At 36.7% G+C, this 25,351-nt stretch overlaps 1 protein-coding gene across 1 annotated transcript in view; it reads left to right on the top strand.

Annotated features, from left to right (window-relative positions):
- TRPC3 (transient receptor potential cation channel subfamily C member 3) overlaps nucleotides 1–25,351 on the top strand; it is a 612,367-nt gene that overhangs the window by 466,459 nt on the left and 120,557 nt on the right. Inside the window, exon 8 of the mRNA XM_053703612.1 lies at nucleotides 14,529–14,793. Coding sequence (XP_053559587.1) covers nucleotides 14,529–14,793 — 265 coding nt within the window. The remainder of the gene's footprint in view (nucleotides 1–14,528; nucleotides 14,794–25,351) is intronic.

The raw sequence follows: 25,351 nt of genomic DNA, 5'->3' as shown, positions 1-25,351 counted from the left end.
TAAAAAGCGTTAGACCTAAAGGGCACATGAAGAATTGCTAACTTCAATGCGTATTATTGAAATATTACATATAAAATATTACAAAAACCTTATTTATGTAAGAACTTACCTGATAAATTAATTTCTTTCATATTGGCAAGAGTTCATGAGCTAGTGACGTATGGGATATACAATCCTACCAGGAGGGGCAAAGTTTCCCAAACCTCAAAATGCCTATAAATACACCCCTCACCACACCCACAATTCAGTTTAAAGAATAGCCAAGTAGTGGGGTGATAGAAAAAGAAGTAAAAAGCATCAAAAAAGGAACTGGAAATATAATTGTGCTTTATAAAAAAAAACAAAAAAACATAGCCACCAAAAAAGCGGTGGGTCTCATGGACTCTTGCCAATATGAAAGAAGTGAATTTATCAAGTAAGTTCTTACATGAATTATGTTTTCTTTCATGTAATTGGCAAGAGTCCATGAGCTAGTGACGTATGGGATAGTAATACCCAAGATGTGGAATTCCACAGAAAAGTCACTAGAGAGGGAGGGAAAAAATAAAAACAGCCATTTCCGCTGAAAAAATTAAATCCACAACCAAAAAAATAAGTTTTTCTCATAATTGAAAAAACTTAAAACATAAGCAGAGGAATCAAACTGAAATAGCTGCCTGAAGAACTTTTCTACCAAAAACTGCTTCCGAAGAGGCAAATACATCAAAACGTTAGAATTTAGTAAATGTATGCAAAGAAGACCAAGTCGCTGCTTTGCAAATCTGATCAACTGAAGCTTCATTCTTAAAAGCCCACGAAGTGAAGACTGATCTATTAGAGTGAGCTGTGACTCTCTGAGGCGGGGCCTGACCCGACTCCAAATAAGCCTTATGAATCAAAAGCTTTAACCAAGATGCCAAGGAAATGGCAGAAGTTTTCTGACCTTTCCTAGAACCGGAAAAGACAACAAATAGACTAGAAGTCTTCCTGAAATCTTTAGTAGCTTCAACATAATATTTCAAAGCTCTTACAACATCCAGAGAATGTGAGGATCTCTCCAAATAATTATTAGGATTAGGACACAAAGAGGGAACTACAATTTCCCTATTAATGTTGTTAGAATTTACAACTTTAGGTAAAAGCTTAAATGAAGTCCGCAAAACTGCCTTATCTTAAAGAAAAATCAGAAAAGGTGACTCACAAGAAAGAGCAGATGATTCAGAAACTCTTCTAGCAGAAGAGATAGCCAAAAGGAACAACACTTTCCAAGAAAGTATTTTAATATCCAAAGACTACATAGGCTCAAATGAGGAGCCTGTAAAGCTTTCAAAACCAAATTAAGACTCCAAGGAGGAGAGATTGATTTAATGACAGGCTTGATATGGACCAAAGCCTGAAGAAAACAGTGAATATCAGGAAGCTTAGCAATCTTTCTGTGAAATAAAACAGAAAGAGCAGAGATTTGTCCCTTCAAGTAACTTGCAGACAAACCTTTATCCAAACCATTCTGAAGAAACACCATGAAATATAAGTCTTCCAAACTTGATAATAAATCTTCCTAGAAACAGATTTACGAGCCTGTAACATAGTATCAATCACTGAGTCAGAGAAACCTCTATGACTAAGCACTAAGCGTTCAATTTCCATACCTTCAAATTCAATGATTTGAGATCCTGATGGAAAAACGGTCCTTGAAACAGAAGGTCTGTTCTTAAAGGAAGTGGTCAAGGTTGACAACTGGACATCCGGACAAGGTTCGCATACCAGAACCTGTGAGGCCATGCTGGTGCTACCAGAAACACAAACGAATGTTTCATGATGATCTTGGAGATCACTCTTGGAAGAAGAACTAGAGGTGGGAAGATATAAGCAGGTTGGTAAAACCAAGGAACTGCTAACACATCCACCAACTCTATCTGAGGATCCCTGGACCTGGACAGGTACCTTGGAAGTTTTTTGTTTAGATGGGAAGCCATCAGATCTATTTCTGAAAGACCCCACATCTGAACAATCTGAAAAAACACATCTGGATGAAGAGACCACTCACCCGGATGTAAAGTCTGATGGCTGACATAATCAGCTTCAAAATTGTCTACACCTGGGATATGTACCGCAGAAATTAGACAAGAGCTGGATTCTGCCCAAGAAAGTATACGAGAAACTTCTTTCATAGCTAGGGGACTGTGAGTCCCACTCTGATGATTGACATATGCCACAGTTGTCAAATTGTCTGTCTGAAAACAAATGAATGGTTCTCTTTTAAACAGAGGCCAAACCTGAAGAGCCCTAAAAATAGCACAGAGTTCTAAAATATTGATTGGTAACCTCACCTTTTGAGATTTCCAAACCCCTTGTGCTGTCAGAGATCCCCAGACAGCTCCCCAACCTGAAAGACTTGCATCTGTTTTGATTACAGTCCAGGTTGGATGAACAAAAGAGGTTCCTTGAATTATACAGTGGTGATTAAACCACCAAGTCAGAGAAAGTTGAACATTGGGATTTAAGGATATTAATTGTGATATCTTTGTATAATTCTTGCACCACTGATTCAGCATACAAAGCTGCAGAGGTCTCATGTGAAAACGAGCAAAGGGGATCGCATCCGATGCTGCAGTCATGAGACCTAAAACCTCCATGCACATAGCCACTGAAGGGAATGATTGAGACTGAAGGTTCTGACAGGCTGAAACCAATTTCATTCGTCTCTTTCATGTTAGAGACAGAGTCATGGACACTGAATCTATCTGGAAACCTAAAAAGGTGACCCTTTTCTGAGGAATCAAGGAACTTTTTGGTAAATTGATCCTCCAACCATGTCTTTCAAGAAACAACACTAGTTGATTCTTGTGAGATTCAGCAAAATGTAAAGACTAAGCTAGTACCAAGATATTGTCCAAATAAGGAAACACCGCAGTACCCTGTTCTCTGATTACAGAGAGTAGGGCACCAAGAACTTTTGAAAAAGTTCTTGGAGCTGTCGCTAGGCCAAATTGAAGAGCGACACATTGGTAATGCTTGTCTAGAAAAGAGAATCTCAGAAACCGATAGTGGTCTGGATGAATCGGAATATGAAGATATGCATCCTGTAAGTCTATCGTGGACATATAATGACCTTGCTGAACAAAAGGCAGAATAGTCCTTATAGTCACCATTTTGAAAGTTGGCACTCTTACAAAACGGTTCAAAATTTTCAGATCCAGAATTGGCCTGAATGAATTTTCTTTCTTTGGGACAATGAATAGATTTGAATAAAACCACAGACCCTGTTCCTGAAACAGAACTGGTATAATTACTCCTGAAAGCTCTAGATCTGAAACACACTTCAGAAAAGCCTGAGCCTTCACTGGATTTGCTGGAACATGTGAGAGAAAAAATCTTCTCACAGGTCTTACTCGGAATCCTATTCAATATCCTTGATTGACAATACTCTGAATGCATTGATTTTGGACAGAAACTGCCCAAATGTTTTAGAAACATTTTAACCTGCCATCCACCAGCTGAGCTGGAATGAGGGCCGCACCTTCATGCAGACTTGGGGTCTGGCTTTGGTTTCTTAAGAGGCTTGGATTTATTCCAACTTGAAGAGGGTTTCCAATTGGAACAAGATTCTTTGGGGGAAGGATTGGCGTTCTGTTCTTTATTCTGTCGAAAAGAACGAAAACGATTAGAAGCTTTAGGTTTATCCTAAGGTAAAAAAACTCCCTTCCCCCCAGTAACAGCTGAAATAATTGAATCCAACTGAGAACCAAATAAATTGTTACCTTGGAAAGAAAGAAATAGTAATCTAGACTTAGATATCATGTCAGCATTCCAATATTTGAGCCACAAAGCTCTTCTAGCTAAAATAGCTAAAGACATAGATTTAACATCAATTTAGATGATATCAAAAATAGCATCACAGATAAAATGATTAGCATGTTGAAGCAAGCGAACAATGCTAGACAAATCAGGATATCATGTACATTAGATGTTGAAGGATTAACAGGCATTGTACTAGTACTGATGGATACATTCTATGCATGTAAAAGCTTATCATGACAACTGTTAAATACTACCGCTGGAGATATAATATCCTCTAACTTACAACAGATACACTTATATTTGGTAGAACTGTTATCAGGCAGCAGGAATCCAACAGTGGTTTCTGAGACAGGATCAGATTGAGACATCTTGCAAATGTAAGAGAAAAAACAACATATAAAGCAAAATTATCAATTTCCTTACATGGCAGTTTCAGGAATGGGAAAAAATGCAAACAGCATAGCCCGCTGAACATAGAAAAAGGCAAGAGTAGGCCAAGTATGACACGCAACGCAAAATGAAATTTTTTGATGCTAACAAAATCCGGAAATGACGCAACTCGCGTCATGGCAGACGCAACCTTGTGCAAGGAACCTGGCGTACATAAGATGCCGGAAATGGGGAATTTGCGTCACTGAATGTACGTTTGCGCCAAAAAAATTATTGCGCCAAGAATGACGCAATAAATATTAGAATTTTGCGACCTTGCAAGCCTAATTTTGCCCGCGAAAATTAATGAAAACAGTCAATTTTGAAGAAAAGACTATACCCCAGGTAAGAAAAAATAACTTCCTAAATATGTTTTCCCCATTTTGAAACTGATAGTCTGCAAAAGGAAATATACATAAACCTGACTCATGGCAAATATAAGTACAATACATATATTTATTGTTTTAATACATAAAGTGCCAAACCATAGCTGAGAGTGTCTTAAAGGGACACTGTACCCAAAATTTTTCTTTCATGATTCAGATAATGGCCTCTAGTTATCATGGTCCGACACTGCGGATCAGGTCCGCCAGACCTCGCTGAATACGGCGAGCAATACGCTCGCCGTATTCAGTATTGCACCAGCAGCTCACAAGAGCTGCTAGTGCAACGCCGCCCCATGCAGACTCACGGCCAATCGGCCAACAGCAGGGGGGTGTCAATCAACCCGATCGTACTCGATCGGGTTGATTTCCGGCGATGTCTGTCCGCCTGCTCAGAGCAGGTGGACAGGTTATGGAGCAGCGGTCTTTGTGACCGCTGCTTCATAACTGCTGTTTCTGGCGGGTCTGCAGGCTCGCCAGAAACACGGGCAGAAACACGGAGCTTGATACATATACCCCAGAGCATGCAATTTTAAGCAACTTTCTAATTTACTTCTATTATCAATTTTTATTTGTTCTCTTGCTATTTTTATTTGAAAAAGAAGGCATCTCGGCTAAGGAGCCAGCAAATTTTTGGTTCAGAACCATGGAAAGCACTTGTTTATTGGTGCTGTCCAATCAGTAAGGACATCCCAGGTTGTTCACCAAAAATGGGCCAGCATCTAAACTTCCATTCTTGCTTTTCAAATAAACATACCAAGAGAATGAAGAAAATGTGATAATAGGAGTAAATTAGAAAGTTGCTTAAAATTGCATGCTCTCTCTGAATCACGAAAGAAAAATTTTGGGTTCAGTGTCACTTTAAGTAATGAAAACATACTTACCGAAAGACACCCATCCACATATAGCAGATAGCCAAACCAGTACTGAAACAGTTATCAGTAGAGGTAATGGAATATGAGAGTAAGTCATCGATCTGAAAAGGGAGGTAGGATATAAATATCTACGACTGATAACACAGAACCTATGAAAAGATTTCCCACAAGGAAACCCATAGAATTCAATAGGTGATACTCCCTTCACATCCCTCTGACATTCACTGTACTCTGAGAGGAATCGGGCTTCAAAATGCTGAAAAGCACATCGCAGAAGAAAATCAAGCACAAACATACTTCACCACCTCCATAGGGAGGCAAGGTTTGTAAAACTTAATTGTTGGTGTGGTGAGGGGTGTATTTATAGGCATTTTGAGGTTTGGAAAACTTTGCCCCTCCTGGTAGGATTGTATATCCCATACGTCACTAGCTCATGCCAATTACATGAAAGAAAACATAATTTATGTAAGAACTTACCTGATAAATTCATTTCTTTCATATTGGCATGAGTCCATTAGACCCACCACTTTTTTGGTGGTTATGTTTTTATTTTCATTGTATAAAGCACAATTATATTTCCAGTTCCTTTTTTGATGCTTTTTACTCCTTTTTCTATCACCCCACTACTTGGCTATTCTTTAAACTGAATTGTGGGTTTGGTGAGGGGTGTATTTATAGGCATTTTGAGGTTTGGGAAACTTTGCCCCTCCTGGTAGGATTGTATATCCCATACGTCACTAGCTCATGGACTCTTGCCAATATGAAAGAAATGAATTTATCAGGTAAGTTCTTACATAAAAATTTTTTTTTTTAATATTTTATATGTAATATTTCATAAATACGCATTGAAGTTAGCAATTGTGCCCTTTAGGTCTAACGCTTTTTAGGTGTAACGCAGTGTAAAGCAGAGTGGGCTTAGCGCACATTACTGTAATATATATATATATATTCTATGAATTATTTAGAATTTTTTACAATAATACTTTTTAATAATTATTATTAATTTTTAAAAATATTTTATTTTTAATAATTCAGTAACGCGATATAAGATTAGTAATTCTACATGTGCACTAACCCAACACTACGTTAGACCTAAAGCGCGAACCCCAATGCACTTTAACATTTCTATAGTCTTCACATAGAAAAAAAAAAATCTTATTAAAAATATATATTTCCATATATATGTTATAATGTTAATGTAAAATATATTAAATATATATATTTACATTACATGAAAGAAAAAAAAAATATTTAAAATTAAATTTTATTAAAATGATAAAAAATTATTATACATACTGTAATATGTGTATATATATATATATATATATATATATTCTATGTATAACACGCATTGAAGTTAGCAGTTCCACATGTGTGCTAACCCGACACCGCGTTAAACCTAGATTGCAAAATGTGAAGCGCAATATGCATATTTTACATTCCTATGTTCTTCACATCTAATTTTTTATTATTAAATATATATAGCTATATATATGCGATCATGCTAATATAAAATATATATACATATATAAAGCAGGCAAAGGGAAGGCACTCGTATTAGTAACAAACTCTTTTATTGTTTAGTTAAGGTTTTCGGGGTTGCCCCCGTCCTCAGACCAACAGAACATATTCAGAACTCACCTATTTAACAGGAAACCCATCACCGTGAAATCTAATGAACTACAAAAAAGTGAGTGCTGGTACCCCTTTGCAATTGTCTATATACATATATATATAGAAACTTTTCATGTACAGAAGAGGCACACACAGGTCTTAATTAGCATAAATTTTATTGATTCATAAATTCAGTCAATAAAATGTATGCTAATTAAGACCTGTGTGTGCCTCTTCTCTACATGAAAAGTTTCTACCTATCTACCATAGAATGCACCCAGGCAACTCAATGTACAGTGGGTGCTTGGATCCCAAAACCAGATAATACATATATATATATATATATATATATATATATATATATATATATATATATATATAATATATATATATATATATATATATATATATATATATAGATATACAGGTATACAGGGAGTGCAGAATTATTAGGCAAGTTGTATTTTTGAGGATTCATTTTATTATTGAACAACAACCATGTTCTCAATGAACCCAAAAAACTCATTAATATCAAAGCTGAATAGTTTTGGAAGTAGTTTTTAGTTTGTTTTTAGTTATAGCTATTTTAGGGGGATATCTGTGTGTGCAGGTGACTATTACTGTGCATAATTATTAGGCAACTTAACAAAAAACAAATATATACCCATTTCAATTATTTATTTTTACCAGTGAAACCAATATAACATCTCAACATTCACAAATATACATTTCTGACATTCAAAAACAAAACAAAAACAAATCAGTGACCAATATAGCCACCTTTCTTTGCAAGGACACTCAAAAGCCTGCCATCCATGGATTCTGTCAGTGTTTTGATCTGTTCACCATCAACATTGCGTGCAGCAGCAACCACAGCCTCCCAGACACTGTTCAGAGAGGTGTACTGTTTTCCCTCCTTGTAAATCTCACATTTGATGATGGACCACAGGTTCTCAATGAGGTTCAGATCAGGTGAACAAGGAGGCCATGTCATTAGATTTTCTTCTTTTATACCCTTTCTTGCCAGCCACGCTGTGGAGTACTTGGACGCGTGTGATGGAGCATTGTCCTGCATGAAAATCATGTTTTTCTTGAAGGATGCAGACTTCTTCCTGTACCACTGCTTGAAGAAGGTGTCTTCCAGAAACTGGCAGTAGGACTGGGAGTTGAGCTTGACTCCATCCTCAACCCGAAAAGGCCCCACAAGCTCATCTTTGATGATACCAGCCCAAACCAGTACTCCACCTCCACCTTGCTGGCGTCTGAGTCGGACTGGAGCTCTCTGCCCTTTACCAATCCAGCCACGGGCCCATCCATCTGGCCCATCAAGACTCACTCTCATTTCATCAGTCCATAAAACCTTAGAAAAATCAGTCTTGAGATATTTCTTGGCCCAGTCTTGACGTTTCAGCTTGTGTGTCTTGTTCAGTGGTGGTCGTCTTTCAGCCTTTCTTACCTTGGCCATGTCTCTGAGTATTGCACACCTTGTGCTTTTGGGCACTCCAGTGATGTTGCAGCTCTGAAATATGGCCAAACTGGTGGCAAGTGGCATCTTGGCAGCTGCACGCTTGACTTTTCTCAGTTCATGGGCAGTTATTTTGCGCCTTGGTTTTTCCACACGCTTCTTGCGACCCTGTTGACTATTTTGAATGAAACGCTTGATTGTTCGATGATCACGCTTCAGAAGCTTTGCAATTTTAAGAGTGCTGCATCCCTCTGCAAGATATCTCACTATTTATGACTTTTCTGAGCCTGTCAAGTCCTTCTTTTGACCCATTTTGCCAAAGGAAAGGAAGTTGCCTAATAATTATGCACACCTGATATAGGATGTTGATGTCATTAGACCACACCCCTTCTCATTACAGAGATGCACATCACCTAATATGCTTAATTGGTAGTAGGCTTTCAAGCCTATACAGCTTGGAGTAAGACAACATGCATAAAGAGGATGATGTGGTCAAAATACTCATTTGCCTAATAATTCTGCACTCCCTGTAGGTATATACAGATATACAGTATATATATATATATATATATATATATATATATATATATATATATATATATATATATATATATATATATATATATAAATATCCAAAAAACTAGAGCACTCACCAGGACTTAACACATTAAAGCAATCACAGCTTTATTTTAACAAAGTACTTTGTTAAAATAAAGCTGTGATTGCTTTAATGTGTTAAGTCCTGGTGAGTGCTCTCGTTTTTTGGATATTTGGAAAGGCACGTTGTGGCATTGGATGCACCCTGGGCGGTTGTGAAGTGGATGGAGTGCAGAGTTTATTTGGAAATTTGTATATATATATATATATATATATATATATATATATATATATGGGTTGAAAGACCCAGTCGTCCAGAGGTCCCGGACGACTTAGAATTTCCTTGGGACGACTTAGACAAATGGTGTGTTATTTTTTACATATAATGCCATTTTTTTAAAGCCTTCTTCTGTTCTGAAGGATTTTCCCACACCCAGGTTGTAAATGTTCACTACACATGGGCTTCTTTAAAGAAAAGAGGAGGAGGGGCGGGTGGAGTATAGCAGCTAAGCAGCAATTCAACACTTTGAAGGACTTTGCCTCTGTAACACAGCTTAGTTCCAGCACTCGAAGGGAAACAAAAGGAAAATTATACCAATGAAAGAAACATATGAGCAGAATATGAGCTGTGTATGATAAAATAGCTGAGAGTTAATATTGGTCCACTTACTGGGACCAGAGATGGAATAGATGTGTTTGAGAAAGTGGGAATGAAAGAAAATTATAAATGAATAGAACAAAGAAAATAAAGTTGAGACAGAAAAATTAGTGAGTAGGAAACTGTTATGAAAACTATGTCTTCCTCTCATTTTATGATGGGCAAAAATGTCACTTATGTGTAATTTATTATTCCAAATTCTTCTGCCCTCTCTTATAATTATTTTAGATTAATGTGGCTGAGCTTATGTGGTAATAAAAGGAGAACGTGCACATTTTCTTATTTGAAGTCTTCTATGGCAGTGGTGGGGCTGAGAAGTGAAAGTGCTAACACCTCAGAGTATTTGTATTTTTCATCAGCTGTATCTGTAATTTACAAAAAAGCTATGATTTTTCTCTGGCCAGAATCCAGATTTCCAGTCTGTTCTGACAGCATGTAGCAGTGTCTTTATGATGGGTAACTCACACACCATTATACTTAGTTAGCATAGACCTATTCTCTGTACCATTCTTCATTATACATCTCCTCTGTAGCTCCTTCTCCTTCTCCTTCACCTCTTCATTTCTCTTTTCTTTAATTGCTTTTCTTCAAACTCCTTTATTATGAAAACTGTGTTTGCTCCCCTTTCCTGAATCTCTATGTGAGGTACAATAACTGCAGTGTATAGAGGTGAATGTATTCATGCTTACAGCTGTGTAGGTTGAACGATAAAAACAATAAGCAATTCTAATTATGTGTTTCCAGTGACGCATGTTTCAGAACAAGAAAACCCTAGTACAAGAGGTCCTTTTCTGAACTGTAGCAGAGCATCTTGAACTGTGCCCACTGCCAAAAGGGATTTGGGGCAAATCCTTTAGATATTATTTGCTATGCTGTTGAACATTTTGCTTAAAAATGCTTTATGAATTAATAAAGTACAAGACAAATGTTTGCACTTTTATAGCCAATCGCGGCTACTGGGAAGCAGTGCAGCAGGGGGTATGAGGGGCAGAAGCTGTTTATACTTAGAGAAGGTTCTCTCTCTCTCTCCTTTGTCTCTCTCGCCCCCCGTGTCTCTCTCCACCATCTGTATCTCTCTCCCTCCCTTCCTCTGTCCCTCCCTTCCTTCCTCTGTATCTCCCTCCCTTCCTCTGTCCCTCCCTTCCTTCCTCTCTCTCTCTCTCTCTCCCTCCCTTTCCTCTGTCTCTCTCTGCCTTCCTTCATCTGTCTCTCTCTCCCTTCCTTTGTTTCTCCCTTCCTTGCTCTGTCTTTCCCTCCCTTCATCTGTCTCTCTCTTCATCCCTTCCTCTGTCTCTCTCCCTCACTTCCTCTGTCTTTCTCTCTCTCTTCCACCCTCTGTGCGTGTATCTCTCTCTTTCCCTTTCTCTGTGTGTGTATCTCTCTCTCTTTTTCTCTCTTTCTCTCTCTCTCTCTGTTTCTCATTCTGTCTCTTTCTCTCTCTCTCTCTCTCTCTTTCTCTCTCTCATTCTCTCTCTCTTTCTCTCTCTCTCTTTCTCTCTCTCTTTGTCTATCTCTTTCTCTCTTTTTCTTGCTCTCTAACTTTTCACTCTGTCTCTCTCTTTCACCTTTTCTCTCTTTCTTTCTCTCTTGCTCTTTGCGTCTCTCTCTCTTTCTTTTTGCTCAAAAATTGGTACACAAAAAGGAGGATTCTAAATCTTTGAAGGAGCATTAAGTGAAAGATTATTCAGGTTTATTGTATTCATTTAAGGGGCACTGTTTAAAAAAAAAAAACAACAACATATATAGAGGCGTGGCAGAGGTGTGCTTGGATAGAGGTGTTCTTAAAGGGACATAATACTCATATGCTAAATCACTTGAAACTGATGCAGTATAACTGAAAAAGCTGACAGGAAAATATCACCTGAGCATCTCTATGTAAAAAAGGAAGATATTTTACCTCAAAATCTCCTCAGCTCAGCAGAGTAAGTTCTGTGTAAAAAGTTATACTCTACTCCTCCCAGCTGCAGGTAAAAAAAATTAAAAAAATGAAGAAATGAACAGCAGCCAATCAGCATCAGCAGTGCTGAGGTCATGAACTTTTACTGTGATCTCATGAGATTTGACTTGACTCTCATGAGATTTCATTGTAAACTTCCTTTACCTGATTGGTGAAATAAGATGAGAGTGCACGATGATCATCCCTTCAGATGTCCCAGGACAGACACACTAAAATGCTGCTTAGAAATCCTTTACAATGGGAGGTGGCTACTGAGGAACTTTTGAGGTAAAATATCTTTCTTTTTTACATAGAGATGTTCAGGAGATATTTTCTAGTCAGCTTTTTACAGCTATGCTGCATCACTTTCAAGTGTTTAAACATTTGGGTATTATGGCCCTTTAAGCAGATGTACCTGTATATTATTTGTTGTGATGGACTATTCACCATCAGCCATATCATTTAGTCATTATCTGGAATGTTTAGATCATGCAACTAATATTTTTGTGAATATCACAATTATTTTTGTTTTTTAATGTTGTCCATCCCTTTTAGATAATTTCATTGCATGTTTTTAAGTTTAATACCTAGAATTCTATGTACTTGTATGTGTCACCATTAGTAGTGGGTGTTGCTTCTCCAATAACATTCAAGGTTTTTCTTATATTTTTTTTAAGGCAAATCTATTTTTATAAGACTAAAAACCTGAAGACTGGATAAAATAATCTAATGCTTGTCCCTCTCCACTAGTATTTCTGGGAGAGTTGTCCTCATCAGCCAATGAACATTAACAGAAAGTGCACTAATAATACTGATGAGTTTCAATTTAAACTCAAAGGTGCCCATTTATCAAGCTCCGCCAGAAACAGACTCGCCAGGAACAGCAGTAATGAAGCAGCGGTCTAAAGACCGCTGCTCCATAACCCTGTCCGTCTGCTCTGATGAGGCGGACAGGAATTGTCGGAAATCAACCCGATCGAGTACGATAGGGTTGATTGACACCCCCTGCTGGCGGCCCATTGGCCGCGAGTCTGCAGGGGGGCGGCATTGCACCAGCAGCTCTTGTGAGCTGCTGGTGCAATGCTGAATACGGAGAGCGTAATGCTCTCCGCATTCAGCGAGGTCTTGCAGACCTGATCCGCACTGTCGAATCAGGTCCGCAAGACCTTTGATAAATGGGCCCCAATATCTTTAAATGCTGCCCTTTCATACTCGCAGTGACCTTGAGTAAGCTCTTCCACAAAGTCATCACCGTACTGGGGGTGGCTGCTCCAAATTTGATGAAGAAAAATGGTTGAAAAAAAATCTTTGTTTTGAGTTTAGAATAGTTGATTAAAGAGACAGTCAAGTCAAAATGAAACTTTCATGATTTAGATAGGGCATGCCATTTTAAACAACTTTCCAGTTTACTTTTATCATCAAATTTGCTTTGTTCTCTTGGTATTCTTTGTTGAAAGCTAAACCTAGGTAGGCTCAAACTGATTTCTAAGCCGTTGAAGGCGCCTCATCTCAGTGCATTTTGAATGTTTTTCACTGCTGAACAGCTCTAGTTCATGTGTGCTATATAATAACATTGTGCTCACTCCCGTAGCATTATTTGTGAGTCACTGAATGGCTTAAATTCAAGTCTGCTATAATAACTGAGATAAGGGGACAGTGTTGGTTATGCAAAACTGGAGAATGATTAAATAGATTATCTATCTTTTTAAACAATAACATTTTTCAAGTAGACTGTCCCTTTAAGTGACAGCAGAAATAAGGAATACATTATGGTATGTGTTACCTGTTAGCAGTCTAGAGTGTTTGGAATTTAGAGTCTAGAGTCTAGAGTGTTTGGAATTTATGTAAATGCGTTGTGAGGGGAAAACAGGACAATTTTTTTTCATTGCATTGAATAAGATCATGAGAATAATAGTCATATTCAGTCCCTGCTTATAAAAAGCAAATGTAAGTGGATTATTTTTGGGGTTTGGCCAAATGCATTTGTGTTATTCACAGAATTCCCATATTAAGCTGCATGAAATGTTACTGTGTCAGTACCAAATGAAATTTAAATAACAATTATCATAAAAATAAAAATATTGGTTTCTTTGTGAAATCACAGCACCTGTAAATGTGTTACTGAACATGGGTGTGTAATTATAATTCGCATTTAATTTATATATATATATATATATATATATATATATATATATAGTATCATATAATAATTGGAAAATACTTCAAAGTCATTTAAACTGTATCTAAAGACAATGCTGTTTAAAATGTGCTGTAAATGTTCCATTGAATCACAATTAATCTAACAAATAAATATGGAATAAATCCAGTTTTGGCTTTAAAGTGCTGTAAGTTTTTTTTTTTTTTTGTCTAATATAAACCTGGCCTTATATATTTTGGGTGTTAATAGAACATATGTAGATTTAAAAATAGAAATTGAAATACATAATTTCCCTTGAGATGTCTGAAAAGTAATAGGAGATAAATGTGCAGTAAAATAATTTATTAATGAAATATTATGGAGGAGAGAAATATTATGGAGGTCCATAAGCTCAACATAAACAAGCCCAATTAATGGAAAAGTAATTTACCAATATCATAAGTTATATTAATGCGTTTCCAGAAAAAAATCATGATTTTAATGCATTGGAGCAAAAACAATATATATATTTACTGATTTTTCTAATGCTTACTAACAACTGTAATTTATCTTGTTTTTTGTATTCTTTGTAGTAACGTCTCAGGGATGTGATTAATGAAGTTTGTTATTAACTGTTAATTTGATTTCTTCCAGCCAGAGATAAATGGCTCCCGTCTGATCCACAGATCATATCAGAAGGTTTATATGCCATAGCGGTTGTGCTTAGCTTCTCCCGCATTGCCTATATCTTACCAGCCAATGAGAGCTTTGGACCACTGCAGATATCTCTTGGAAGAACAGTGAAAGACATTTTTAAATTTATGGTCCTATTTATCATGGTATTTCTTGCATTCATGATTGGGATGTTTATTCTGTATTCATACTACCTTGGAGCTAAAGTGAATTCTGCTTTCACAACGTAAGTATTGTTTTGCATGTTAAATCTTGAAGTATTGTAAAAGATTTTAATTTGTATTTTTCAAATACTGTTAAAAATCCATTAATCTATTTAGCAAGACTAATATGTGTGTACTTAATAATGAATGTAGCACTTATGGGGAAAGATTACATATACGGCGCAGGCTTCAGCACAACTGCCTAACCCGCGTCGCCCGTAAATTCACCTCACACATCAGGAAATCTAATAAACCTAGTCGGCAGTTCATAAACTGCCATAAATCGGATATTCTAGCGATGTCCAGAAGTGTGCAGAAATACACATTTCTGGAGTCTCCAGTTTAGAAACTGCCGGCGCCTAAGAAAATTGAAAAAAATGTTAAATCCCCCGTAAAAGTCTAACCCGCTTCCCTTAAATAAACCTGACACGTCAAAACCCCTATATCTGCAATCCCACACATCACAACTAATAATAAAAGTATAAACCCCTAAACTGCCAACCCCCCACAACGCAATATACCTAATATATGTATTAACCCCTAACCCGCCATTCACCCACATAGCAATCTACCTAATATATGTATTAACCCCTAACCTGCCATTCCCTCACATCGCAATCTACCTAATATATGTGTTAACCCCTAATCCGCCATTCACCCACAACGCCAACTACCTATTAACACTATTAACCCCTAATCCGCCAACCCCCCACAACGCATTAAACCTTATTTAGTCTATTAACCCCTAAACCGCCAACCCCCCACAATGCAAATAACTAATATACAGGTAGATTACAAGTTATGCGCGCTATAGGGAATTTAACGAACGCAACAAAAGTTGCGTTATTTCACCCCCTATAGCGCAACCATTACAAGTTTTCAAACAGCCGGCTTGTATGTGTGATATTGTTGCGTTAAGCTCCATACCGCACATAATACAAGTGCTGTTTTGACGTGCTCGTGCACGCTTTCCCCATAGACATCAATGTGGAGAAGGTGTCAGAAAAAAAACTAACACTTGCGATTGCGGAATGAAAAGCTCCGTAACGCAGCCCCATTGATTTCTATGGAGAAAAAAAAAGATACGTTTAAACACCCTAACATAAACCCTAGGTCTAAACACCGCTAATCTGCTGCCCCCGACATCGCAGGCACCTACATAAACTTATTAACCCCTAATCTTCTGCTCCGGATATCGCTGCCACTATACTAAAGTTATTAACCCCTATTCCCCTGCACCCCAACAACGCCCACACTATAATAAATATATTAACCCCTATTCCGCCGCTCCCAGACATTGCTGCCACTAAATAAAGTTATTAACCCCTAAACCTCTGGCCTCCCACATCACTACCACTAAATAAACCTATTAACACCTAAACTGCCAGCCCCCCACATCGCAACAACCTAAATTAAACTATATTAACCCATAAACCTAACCCTAACCGTAACCCTAACGTGACCCTAACACCCCCTAACTTTAAGATAATTAAAATAGAGCTAAATTAAAGTTACAATTATTAACTAAATAATACCTATTTAAATCTAAATACAAACTTACCTGTGAAATAAAACCTAAGCTAGCTACAATATAACTAATATTTACATTGTAGCTAGCTTAGGTTTTATTTTTATTTCTCAGGTAAGTTTGTATTTATTTTAACTAGGTAGAATAGTTACTAAATAGTTATTAACTATTTAATAACTACCTAGTTAAAATAAATACAAACTTACCTGTAAAATAAGATGACTTTCACTAAAACCTAACATTACAAAAAATAAAAAACCTAACATTACAAAAAATAAAAAAAACCATCATTACAAAAAATAACAAACAAAATTATCCAAAACAATAAAAATTATTCCTATTCTTATACCCTGTAAAAAAAAAAGCCTAATCTATAATAAACTACCAAGGGCCCTTAAAAGGGCCTTTTGTAGGACATTGCCCTAAAGTTAACAGCTCTTTTGCTACAAAACAAACACCCCTAACAGTATACAAACCCCCACCCCCAAAACCCACAAAATAAAATTAAAGTAAAACCTAATCTACCCATTGCCCTGGAAATGGCATTTGTATGGGCATTGCCCTTAAAAGAACATTCAGCTATTTTTCCTGCCCTTAATAGAGCATTCAGCTCTTTTATGAAATGCCCAACCCCAAATCTAAAAATTAAAACCCACCCCAAAACGAAATAAAAACATTACATAAAATAAAAAACGAATTATCAAAAATAATTAAAATTATTCTTATTCTAATTCCCATTTTAAAAAAAACACCCCAAAATAAAAAAAACCTAATCTAGAGTAAACTACCAATAGCCCTTAAAAGGGCCTTTGGTAGGGCATTGCCTTAAGTTAAAAAGCTCTTTTTTCTGAAAAAATATTACAAAGACCCACTAACATTACAAACTCCCACCCCCCCCCCCAAACCCACAAAATAAATAAAAACTATCTAAAAAACATAATCTACCCATTGCCCTGAAAAGGGCATTTGTATGGGAATTGCCCTTAAAAGGGCGTTTATTTCTTTTGCATTGCCCTGAAAAGGGCATTTAGCTATTTTACGAAAAGCCTAAACCCTAAACTAAAAAAAAACCCACCCAAAAAACCTTAAAAAAATGCTAACACTAACCCATAAAGATTGAGCTTGAAGGATCTTCATCCCGGCGGCTCCATCTGGCGCCATCTTCATCCAGGCGGCATTTTCTATCTTCATCCCGGCAGGCGTTTTCTATCTTCATCCCGGCGGCGCGGAGCGGGTCCATCCTGAAGACATCCGGCGAGGAGCATCCTCTTCATTCAATCACCGCTGTATACTGAATCTTCAATGCAAGGTACGTGATTCAAAATAGCGTCCCTTGCATTCCTATTGGCTAATTTGATTTTGGAATTTCAAATCAACCAATAGGATGAGAGCTACTGAAATTCTATTGGCTGATTTGACTTAGATTAGGGTTTTAATGGGCTTTTTAAAGAGCTGAAAGCCCTTTAAAGGGCAGTAAAAGAGCTGAATGCCCTTTTAAGGACAATGTCCATACAAATGCCCCTTTAGGGGCAATGGGTAGCTTAGGTTTTTTTTAGTGTTAGGTTTTTTTATTTTGGGGGGTTTGGTGGGTGGGGGTTTTAATGTTAGGGGGGAGTATTTATTTAATGTAAAATAGCTGTTTAACTTTTAAGGGCTATTGGTAGTTTAGTTTAGATTAGGGGGTGTTTTTATTTTTATTTTTGGGGGGACTTTTATTTTCATAGGGATTAGGTTTAATTTTTTTATTTTTGATAATTTGTTTTTTTTTTTTTCTGTAATGTTAGACTTTTTTATTTTTTATAATTTTTGATTAATTTAAATTTTTATTTTTTATTTTTAAAGTAATGTTAGGTTTTTTATTTTAATTGTAATTTAGTATTTTTTAATTTTAGGTAATTGGGGTTAATTTAGGGGGTGTTAGGTTAGGGGGTTTAGTAATTAATGGCTAGATTACGAGTTTTGCGGTATGAGTAAAAAAGCAGCGTTATGGGTTATAACGCTGCTTTTTCACTACCGCTGCTATTACGAGTCTTGTAGGTACAGCTGTACCGCAAACATTTTTGGCCTTAACGCATATTAACTTACACAATTTGCATAAAGTCTTTTTTCAATGGGACTTCTATAGCGCCGATATTACAAGCTTTTTCTGGGAGGCCAAAAAGTGAGCGGTACAGCCTATCCCGCAAGATTCGTAACGCATTCTAAAGTCAGTAGTTATGAGTTTTACGCTACAAAGCTGTAGCATAAAACTCATAACTAAAGTGTTAAAAGTACATTAACACCCATAAACTACATATTAACCCTAAACTGAGGCCCTCCCGCATCGCAAACACTATAATAAAATTATTAACCCCTAATCTGCCGCTCCGGACATCGCCGCCACTATAATAAACATATTAGCCCCTAAACCGCCGCACTCCCGCATCACAAACACTAGTTAAATATTATTAACCCAAATCTGCCACCCCTAACATCGTCGCAACCTACATTAGTTATTAACACCTAATCTGCCGCCCCCAACGTTGCTGCCACTATACTAAAGTTATTAACCCCTAAACCTAAGTCTAACCCTAACACCCCCTAACTTAAATATAATTAAAATAAATCTAAATAAAACCTACTATTAATAACTAAATAATTCCTATTTAAAACTAAATACTTACCTGTAAAATAAACCCTAAACTAGCTACAATATAACTAATAGTTACATTGTATCTAGCTTAGGGTTTATTTTTATTTTACAGCTAAGTTTGTATTTATTTTAACTAGGTAGAATAGTTACTAAATAGTTATTAACTATTTACTAACTACCTAGCTAAAATAAATACAAATGTACCTGTAAAATAAAACCTAACCTGAGCTACACTAACACCTAACCTTACACTACAATTAAATAAATTACCTAAATTAAATACAATTACCTACATTACAAAAACAAAACAAAACACTAAATTACACAAAAAAAGGAAATTATCAGATATTTAAACTAATTACACCTAATCTAGTAGCCCTATCAAAATAAAAAAGCCCCCCCCCCCAAAAAAAAAAGAAAAAACCCTAGCCTACAATAAACTACCAATAGCCCTTAAAAGGGCCTTTTGCGGGGCATTGCCCCAAATAAAACAGCTCTTTTACCTGTAGAAAAACTACAAACACCCCCCAACAGTAAAACCCACCACCCACACAACCAAACCCCCCAAATATAAACCTAACTAAAAAAACCTAAGCTCCCCATTGCCCTGAAAAGGGCATTTGGATGGGCATTGCTCTTAAAAGGGCATTTACCTCTTTTTCAATTGCCCAAAGCCTAATCTAAAACTAAAACCCATCCAAAAAACCCTTAAAAAAACCTAACACTAACCCCTGAAGATCCACTTACAGTTTTGAAGAGCCGACATCCATCCTCAATGAAGCCGGGAGAAGTCCTCAGCGAAGCGGCAAGAAGGGTGTTTGTATTTTTATTTTGATAGGGCTATTAGATTAGGTGTAATTAGTTTAAATATCTTATAATTTTTTATTTTATTTTTGTGTAATTTAGTGGGGGGGGGGTTAATTTAGGTAATTGTATTTAATTAGTTGGATTTATTTAATTGTAGTGTAATGTTAGGTGTTAATGTAACTCAGGTTAGGTTTTATTTTACAGGAAAATTTGTATTTATTTTAACTAGGTAGTTAGTAAATAGTTAATAACTATTTAATAACTATTCTGCCTAGTTAAAATAAATACAAACTTAGCTGTGAAATAAAAATAAACCCTAAGCTAGATACAATGTAACTCTTAGTTATATTGTAGCTATCTTAGGGTTTATTTTACAGGTAAGTATTTAGTTTTAAATAGGAATTATTTAGTTATTAATAGTAGGTTTTATTTAGATTTATTTTAATTATATTTAAGTTAGGGGGTGTTAGGGTTAGACTTAGGTTTAGGGGTTTATAACTTTAGTATAGTCGCGGCAACATTGGGGGCGGCAGATTAGGGGTTAATAAATGTAGGTAGGTGGCGGCGATGTTAGGGGCTGCAGATTAGGGGTTAATAATATTTAACTAGTGTTTGCAATGTGGGAGTGCGGTGTTTTAGGGGTTAATATGTTTATTATAGTGTTGGCGATGTCCGGAGTGGCAGATTAGGGGTTAATAAGTGTAGGTAGGTTGCGGCGACATTGGGTGCGGGAGATTATGGGTTAATAAGTATAATGTAGGTGTCAGCGATGTTGGGGGAAGCAGATTAGGGGTTAATAAGTATAATGTAGATGGCGGCTATGTCGGGGGTGGCAGATTAGGGGTTAATAAATATAATGTAGGTGTCGGCGATGTCGGGGGCGGCAGATTAGGGGTTAATAAGTGTAAGATTAGGGGTGTTTAGACTCGGGGTTCATGTTAGGGTGTTAGGTGTAAACATAAATTTAGTTTTCCCATAGGAATAAATGGGGCTGGGTTACGGAGCTGTATGCTGATTTATTGCAGGTGTTAGGCTTTTTTTCAGTCAGCTCTCCCCATTGATGTCTATGTGGAAATTGTGCACGAGCACGTAAAACCAGCTCACCGCTGACTTAAGCAGCGCTGGTATTGGAGTGCGGTATGGAGCTCAATTTTGCTCTATGCTCACTTCTTGCCTAATAACGCCGGGTTTCTGAAAACCTGTACTACCAGTGCTGTAGGTAAGTGAGCAGTGACAATAACGTGCAAGTTAGTACCGCACCCCTCATAACACAAAACTCGTAATTTAGCCGTAAATTAGTTATTTGCGTTGTGGGGCATTGGCGGTTTAGGGGTTAATAGTGTAATTAGTGAAAAATAGAAAATGGTGTGTGTGTGCGCTAACAGCTATGGGGTGTAACGTGAACAGAACCTATATAGGTGATTTCTTTGATATATAACACATGATTACTCCTAGAAACAATAAACATTAAAGTTAAAAATAGGTTGTATATATCTCCGATTTCATAAAAATATTTATTAAAAAATCAATATTGTAAGAATATAGACATATATATGAACGGTCATATCAAAAGACATATATGATATTTAAAAAGATAAAATTTGAAGAAATACAATTCAAAAAAGATGCTTGATAATATGTTAAAACGAATATTACCACAATGCTTTTCTAGCTTTATGTTAGGCTCAGCAGTTTACTGGCAATTTTAGCTCAACTGCGGTGATATTATAAACAAGAGAAACAGAGGCGATGTAATAAAATGTATGTAATGGAGAGATCTGTCTCTAGTTACATGAAATATCAATCACTTTGTCATAATTAGGATCCAACCTTATATTAGGTAAATAATATCTTTGCAGAGTTCCTTGAAAAGTCTCAAACGAATGATTGGTATGTTATTATTCCGTATCCAGATGTATGTGTATAGAAAAGTCACTTATATGACAGGTGAAGTGTGTATCAATCTACCACGCATACAGGGCTGCTACACCTCTATGTGCCTACCTTCTCTCTTCTGAGTTTGATAGAGGGACAGTTCCTCAGAATAAGGAGTAATTGTTCAAAACTTTCAGACTTTAATTCACAAGTAGAAATCCTAAAAAGTAGATTTCTAGAAAAAGGGTATGACCCAGAAGTACTGAAAACCACTATAACTAAAGAAAAAATATAGATAGGCAAGAGATACTCTCCAAAACATCCAAAATCAAAACCAATACAAATGATATTTTGAAGGTACCTTTTTTGACTAATTACAACTGTCACCATAAACATCTAACAAACATACTGAATAAACATTGGCACTTAATTAGATCTGATCCAATTATAGGTGACCCAATCTCTGTATATCCTAATATTATTTTTAGGAAGACTACGAACATTAGAAACATACTTCCGCCCAGTGATTTTATGAAAAAAAAACAAAAATCTAAAATGCAAGATAGTGATCTATCTGGAAATAAATTACGGGGTTATTTCCCTTGCTATAGCTGCAAAGCATACCAACACAGCACTAAGTGTAAAGAATATACATCTATCAACATAGGTAAAAGATATGACATCAAGGATACCATTAGATGTAGCGATAAAGGTATCATATACCTTATCCAATGTTCATGCGGGAAACAGTACTTAGGGGAGACCTCAAGAACCCTACGCACTAGGATTAGGGAACATCTTAATCTTATTAAAAAGGGGGACCAAGAAACCAGATTATATGAACATTTTAGGATAAAACACCAGAACAATACTAATGATCTAAGATATTGGGGTATTCGTATGATTAACAAACCTTGGCGAGGGGGTAATTCCGATCGTTTACTTCTTAGGAAAGAAGCAGAACTAATTTACGAGCTATAAACACTATACCCTCAGGGTTTAAATTATGAGTTAGATTTTCATCCTTTTATATTGGATTGTTAATTTATTACATATATCAATTTAATATTTTTCCAGCCTTATATGTATTATGCGTTTGACACTTTTGTAACATTGAAATATCTAGATATTTCTAGGGTCTACCATAGAGAGTATGTATATGTGAATATGTTTCAGTTATTAATATGGAAATATGAATGGTACCAGAATATTAGGATTAATATCGATTTAACAACTTATTATAGTTGTCAAATTTTTAATCCTCATATAACCAAATACAATAGTACATATCGTATATCGCATATAAACCTAAAATTGATTCTCTTTCCTATTTATATTTTATATATGTATTATTTAGGCAGTGTTTTAAGAGTTTAATATTGTATTTTTAAATACCATTAATATTTTATGTAGGTTTATTTTCATAATGGATTACAACTATACAGCTCAGATTTATAATTTATTTGGGTTTGTCAGATTTTTGTATAGACAAGTCCATCTTAACCCACTTCCACCTTAAAAGAGAAACATTTGGAAAAGAGGCAGTCCAATTTGACCAATCATGGAATACTCAATCATTTATAAAGGAGCTGTTAAACAGTTTAAAACCATCTTGATAAAGCCATTGTATATGGCGAAACGCGTTGATGGGAACAGAGTAATGTCATACAAATAAAATTACATTGCTGATTTGAAGGATTATCACAGATTAACTCAGGAACTACTTTCAAGCCTAAAATACACTCTGTGCAGAGTATAGGACTTTGATACAGGACGGATCTAGAGGTGTAGAAGCCCTGTATGTGTGGTAGATTGATACACACTTCACCTGTCATATAAGTGACTTTTCTATACACATACATCTGGATACGGAATAGTAACATACCAATCATTCGATTGAGACTTTTCAAGGAACTCTGCAAAGATATTATTTACCTAATATAAGGTCGGATCCTAATTATGACAAAGTGATTGATACTTCATGTAACTAGAGACAGATCTCTCCATTACATACATTTTTTTTACATCGCCTCTGTTTCTCTTGTTTATAATATCACCGCAGTTGAGCTAAAATTGCCAGTAAACTGCTGAGCCTAACAAATAGCTAGAAAAGCATTGTGGTAATATTCGTTTTTTTTTTTTTTTTTTTTTTTTTGTTTAAATGATTTTTATTGAAAATTGGTACATTGAAAATGAACAAGATATATAATTTCAGTTACATCATAATAGCATCATAGCTGTTCACAGTGAAGACAGTCATCATTAATGATTAATCCAATTCTCATAAGAATTTTTGGGATTTTTTGAAGGAAGAAGTGAGTCATAACATATCATTAGAAGATATAAAAGAATATAGAGGGTGTTAGTAAGCGAGGGTAGGGAGATAGGGGTTAAAAGGGGGAATGGAGGGGGGAAAGGGTGTCCCGCCTGGCCTACTTTCTTTAAAATCACAGGGAAGAAAGTTGTTGTAGCTTATAAAAGTTTTGGGTATAGAATGTCGGGGGGACTGTTTAAGTGTGGCCATCATAAGACCCTTGATCCCATATAAATTGAATATTGCAGATCATGTCTTGTTTACCTAGATAACAGTAATGCATCCTTTCTAGCGTGAGGACATGGTCTACTTCAGATTTCCATTGGGCAATAGACGGTATCTCACATGTCTTCCATTTCCTAGGGATTAAGCGTTTAGCACAAGATAGCATTAGGAGAAGCAGCTTTCTGCGGTAAACGCAAGTGATTTTAGGAATGAGATTAAGAATTATAATTGATGGGGAGAGTGTGATTGGTACCCCCAGAGTATGGGCTATGTGTCTTTCTACTTGGTTCCAGAAGGTATGTAGGAGGGGGCACGACCACCATATGTGGGTGAGGGTACCTTCCTCACCGCATCGTCTCCAACAGCTGGAGGAGGCATTAGGGTATATGATCCTCAGGCGCTGAGGAGTTAAATACCATCGAGCTAATATTTTGTAGTTTAATTCAGATATGGTCAAGGATAGGGAGGCAGAATGTGTGTGTCGAAAGCATTGTCTCCAGGTCTCAGTGTCAAGGCCATCTTGGAGTTCAACTGCCCACTTAGTGAGGTATGTAGGTCTTTTTTCAGGGAAAGAGCCCCTGAGCATTCTGTACGCTAGAGAGATGTGTGCTCTATTTATATTCGGATTAATACATAGCTGTTCAAAAGTGGTCAAGGGTCTAAGTATTGTTTCTTTGTGTGGGCAGTGGGTGATCGCGTGCCTAATCTGTAGGTAGGAATACCAACGGTGGAAGGGTGGGCCTAGTTCTTCATTAAGGGTAAGTCTGTCTTTGACTCCCGAGGTGTTGGTCACTAAATAAACTGGTAGGGACCCATGAGGTCTATTGGTTGAGTTGTGAGAGTATAGGTTGTGTTTGAGAAAGAGGCGATATCGAAGGAGGGGGGTCAGGGGGGAAAGTACAGTAGAGATTCCCTTTGTGTGAGTGAGTACATCATCCCACACATCTAGGGAAGGTTTAATATAGTCATTGTCTTGTATAGTGCGTGGTCTGGACTCTTTAGGAATCCAGGGGAGGTCTCTTATGGGGTTAGCCTGAGCTAGATGGCCCTCCATCTGTATCCAAAGCTTTGAGGGGTTGGCATGGTTCCAGGCTATAACCCTGGCTAAATGTGCGGCTTTATAGTAGTTAGAAAGATTAGGGACGCCTAGGCCTCCATCTTCTTTACTTAAATACATGGTGTGCTGAGCTATCCTAGGGC

This window comes from Bombina bombina, chromosome 2 (genome assembly GCF_027579735.1).
Source record: "Bombina bombina isolate aBomBom1 chromosome 2, aBomBom1.pri, whole genome shotgun sequence".
Lineage (NCBI taxonomy): Eukaryota > Metazoa > Chordata > Amphibia > Anura > Bombinatoridae > Bombina > Bombina bombina.
The sequence above is the reverse complement of the archived record's forward strand: the minus strand, read 5'-3'. Positions and strand labels throughout refer to the sequence as shown.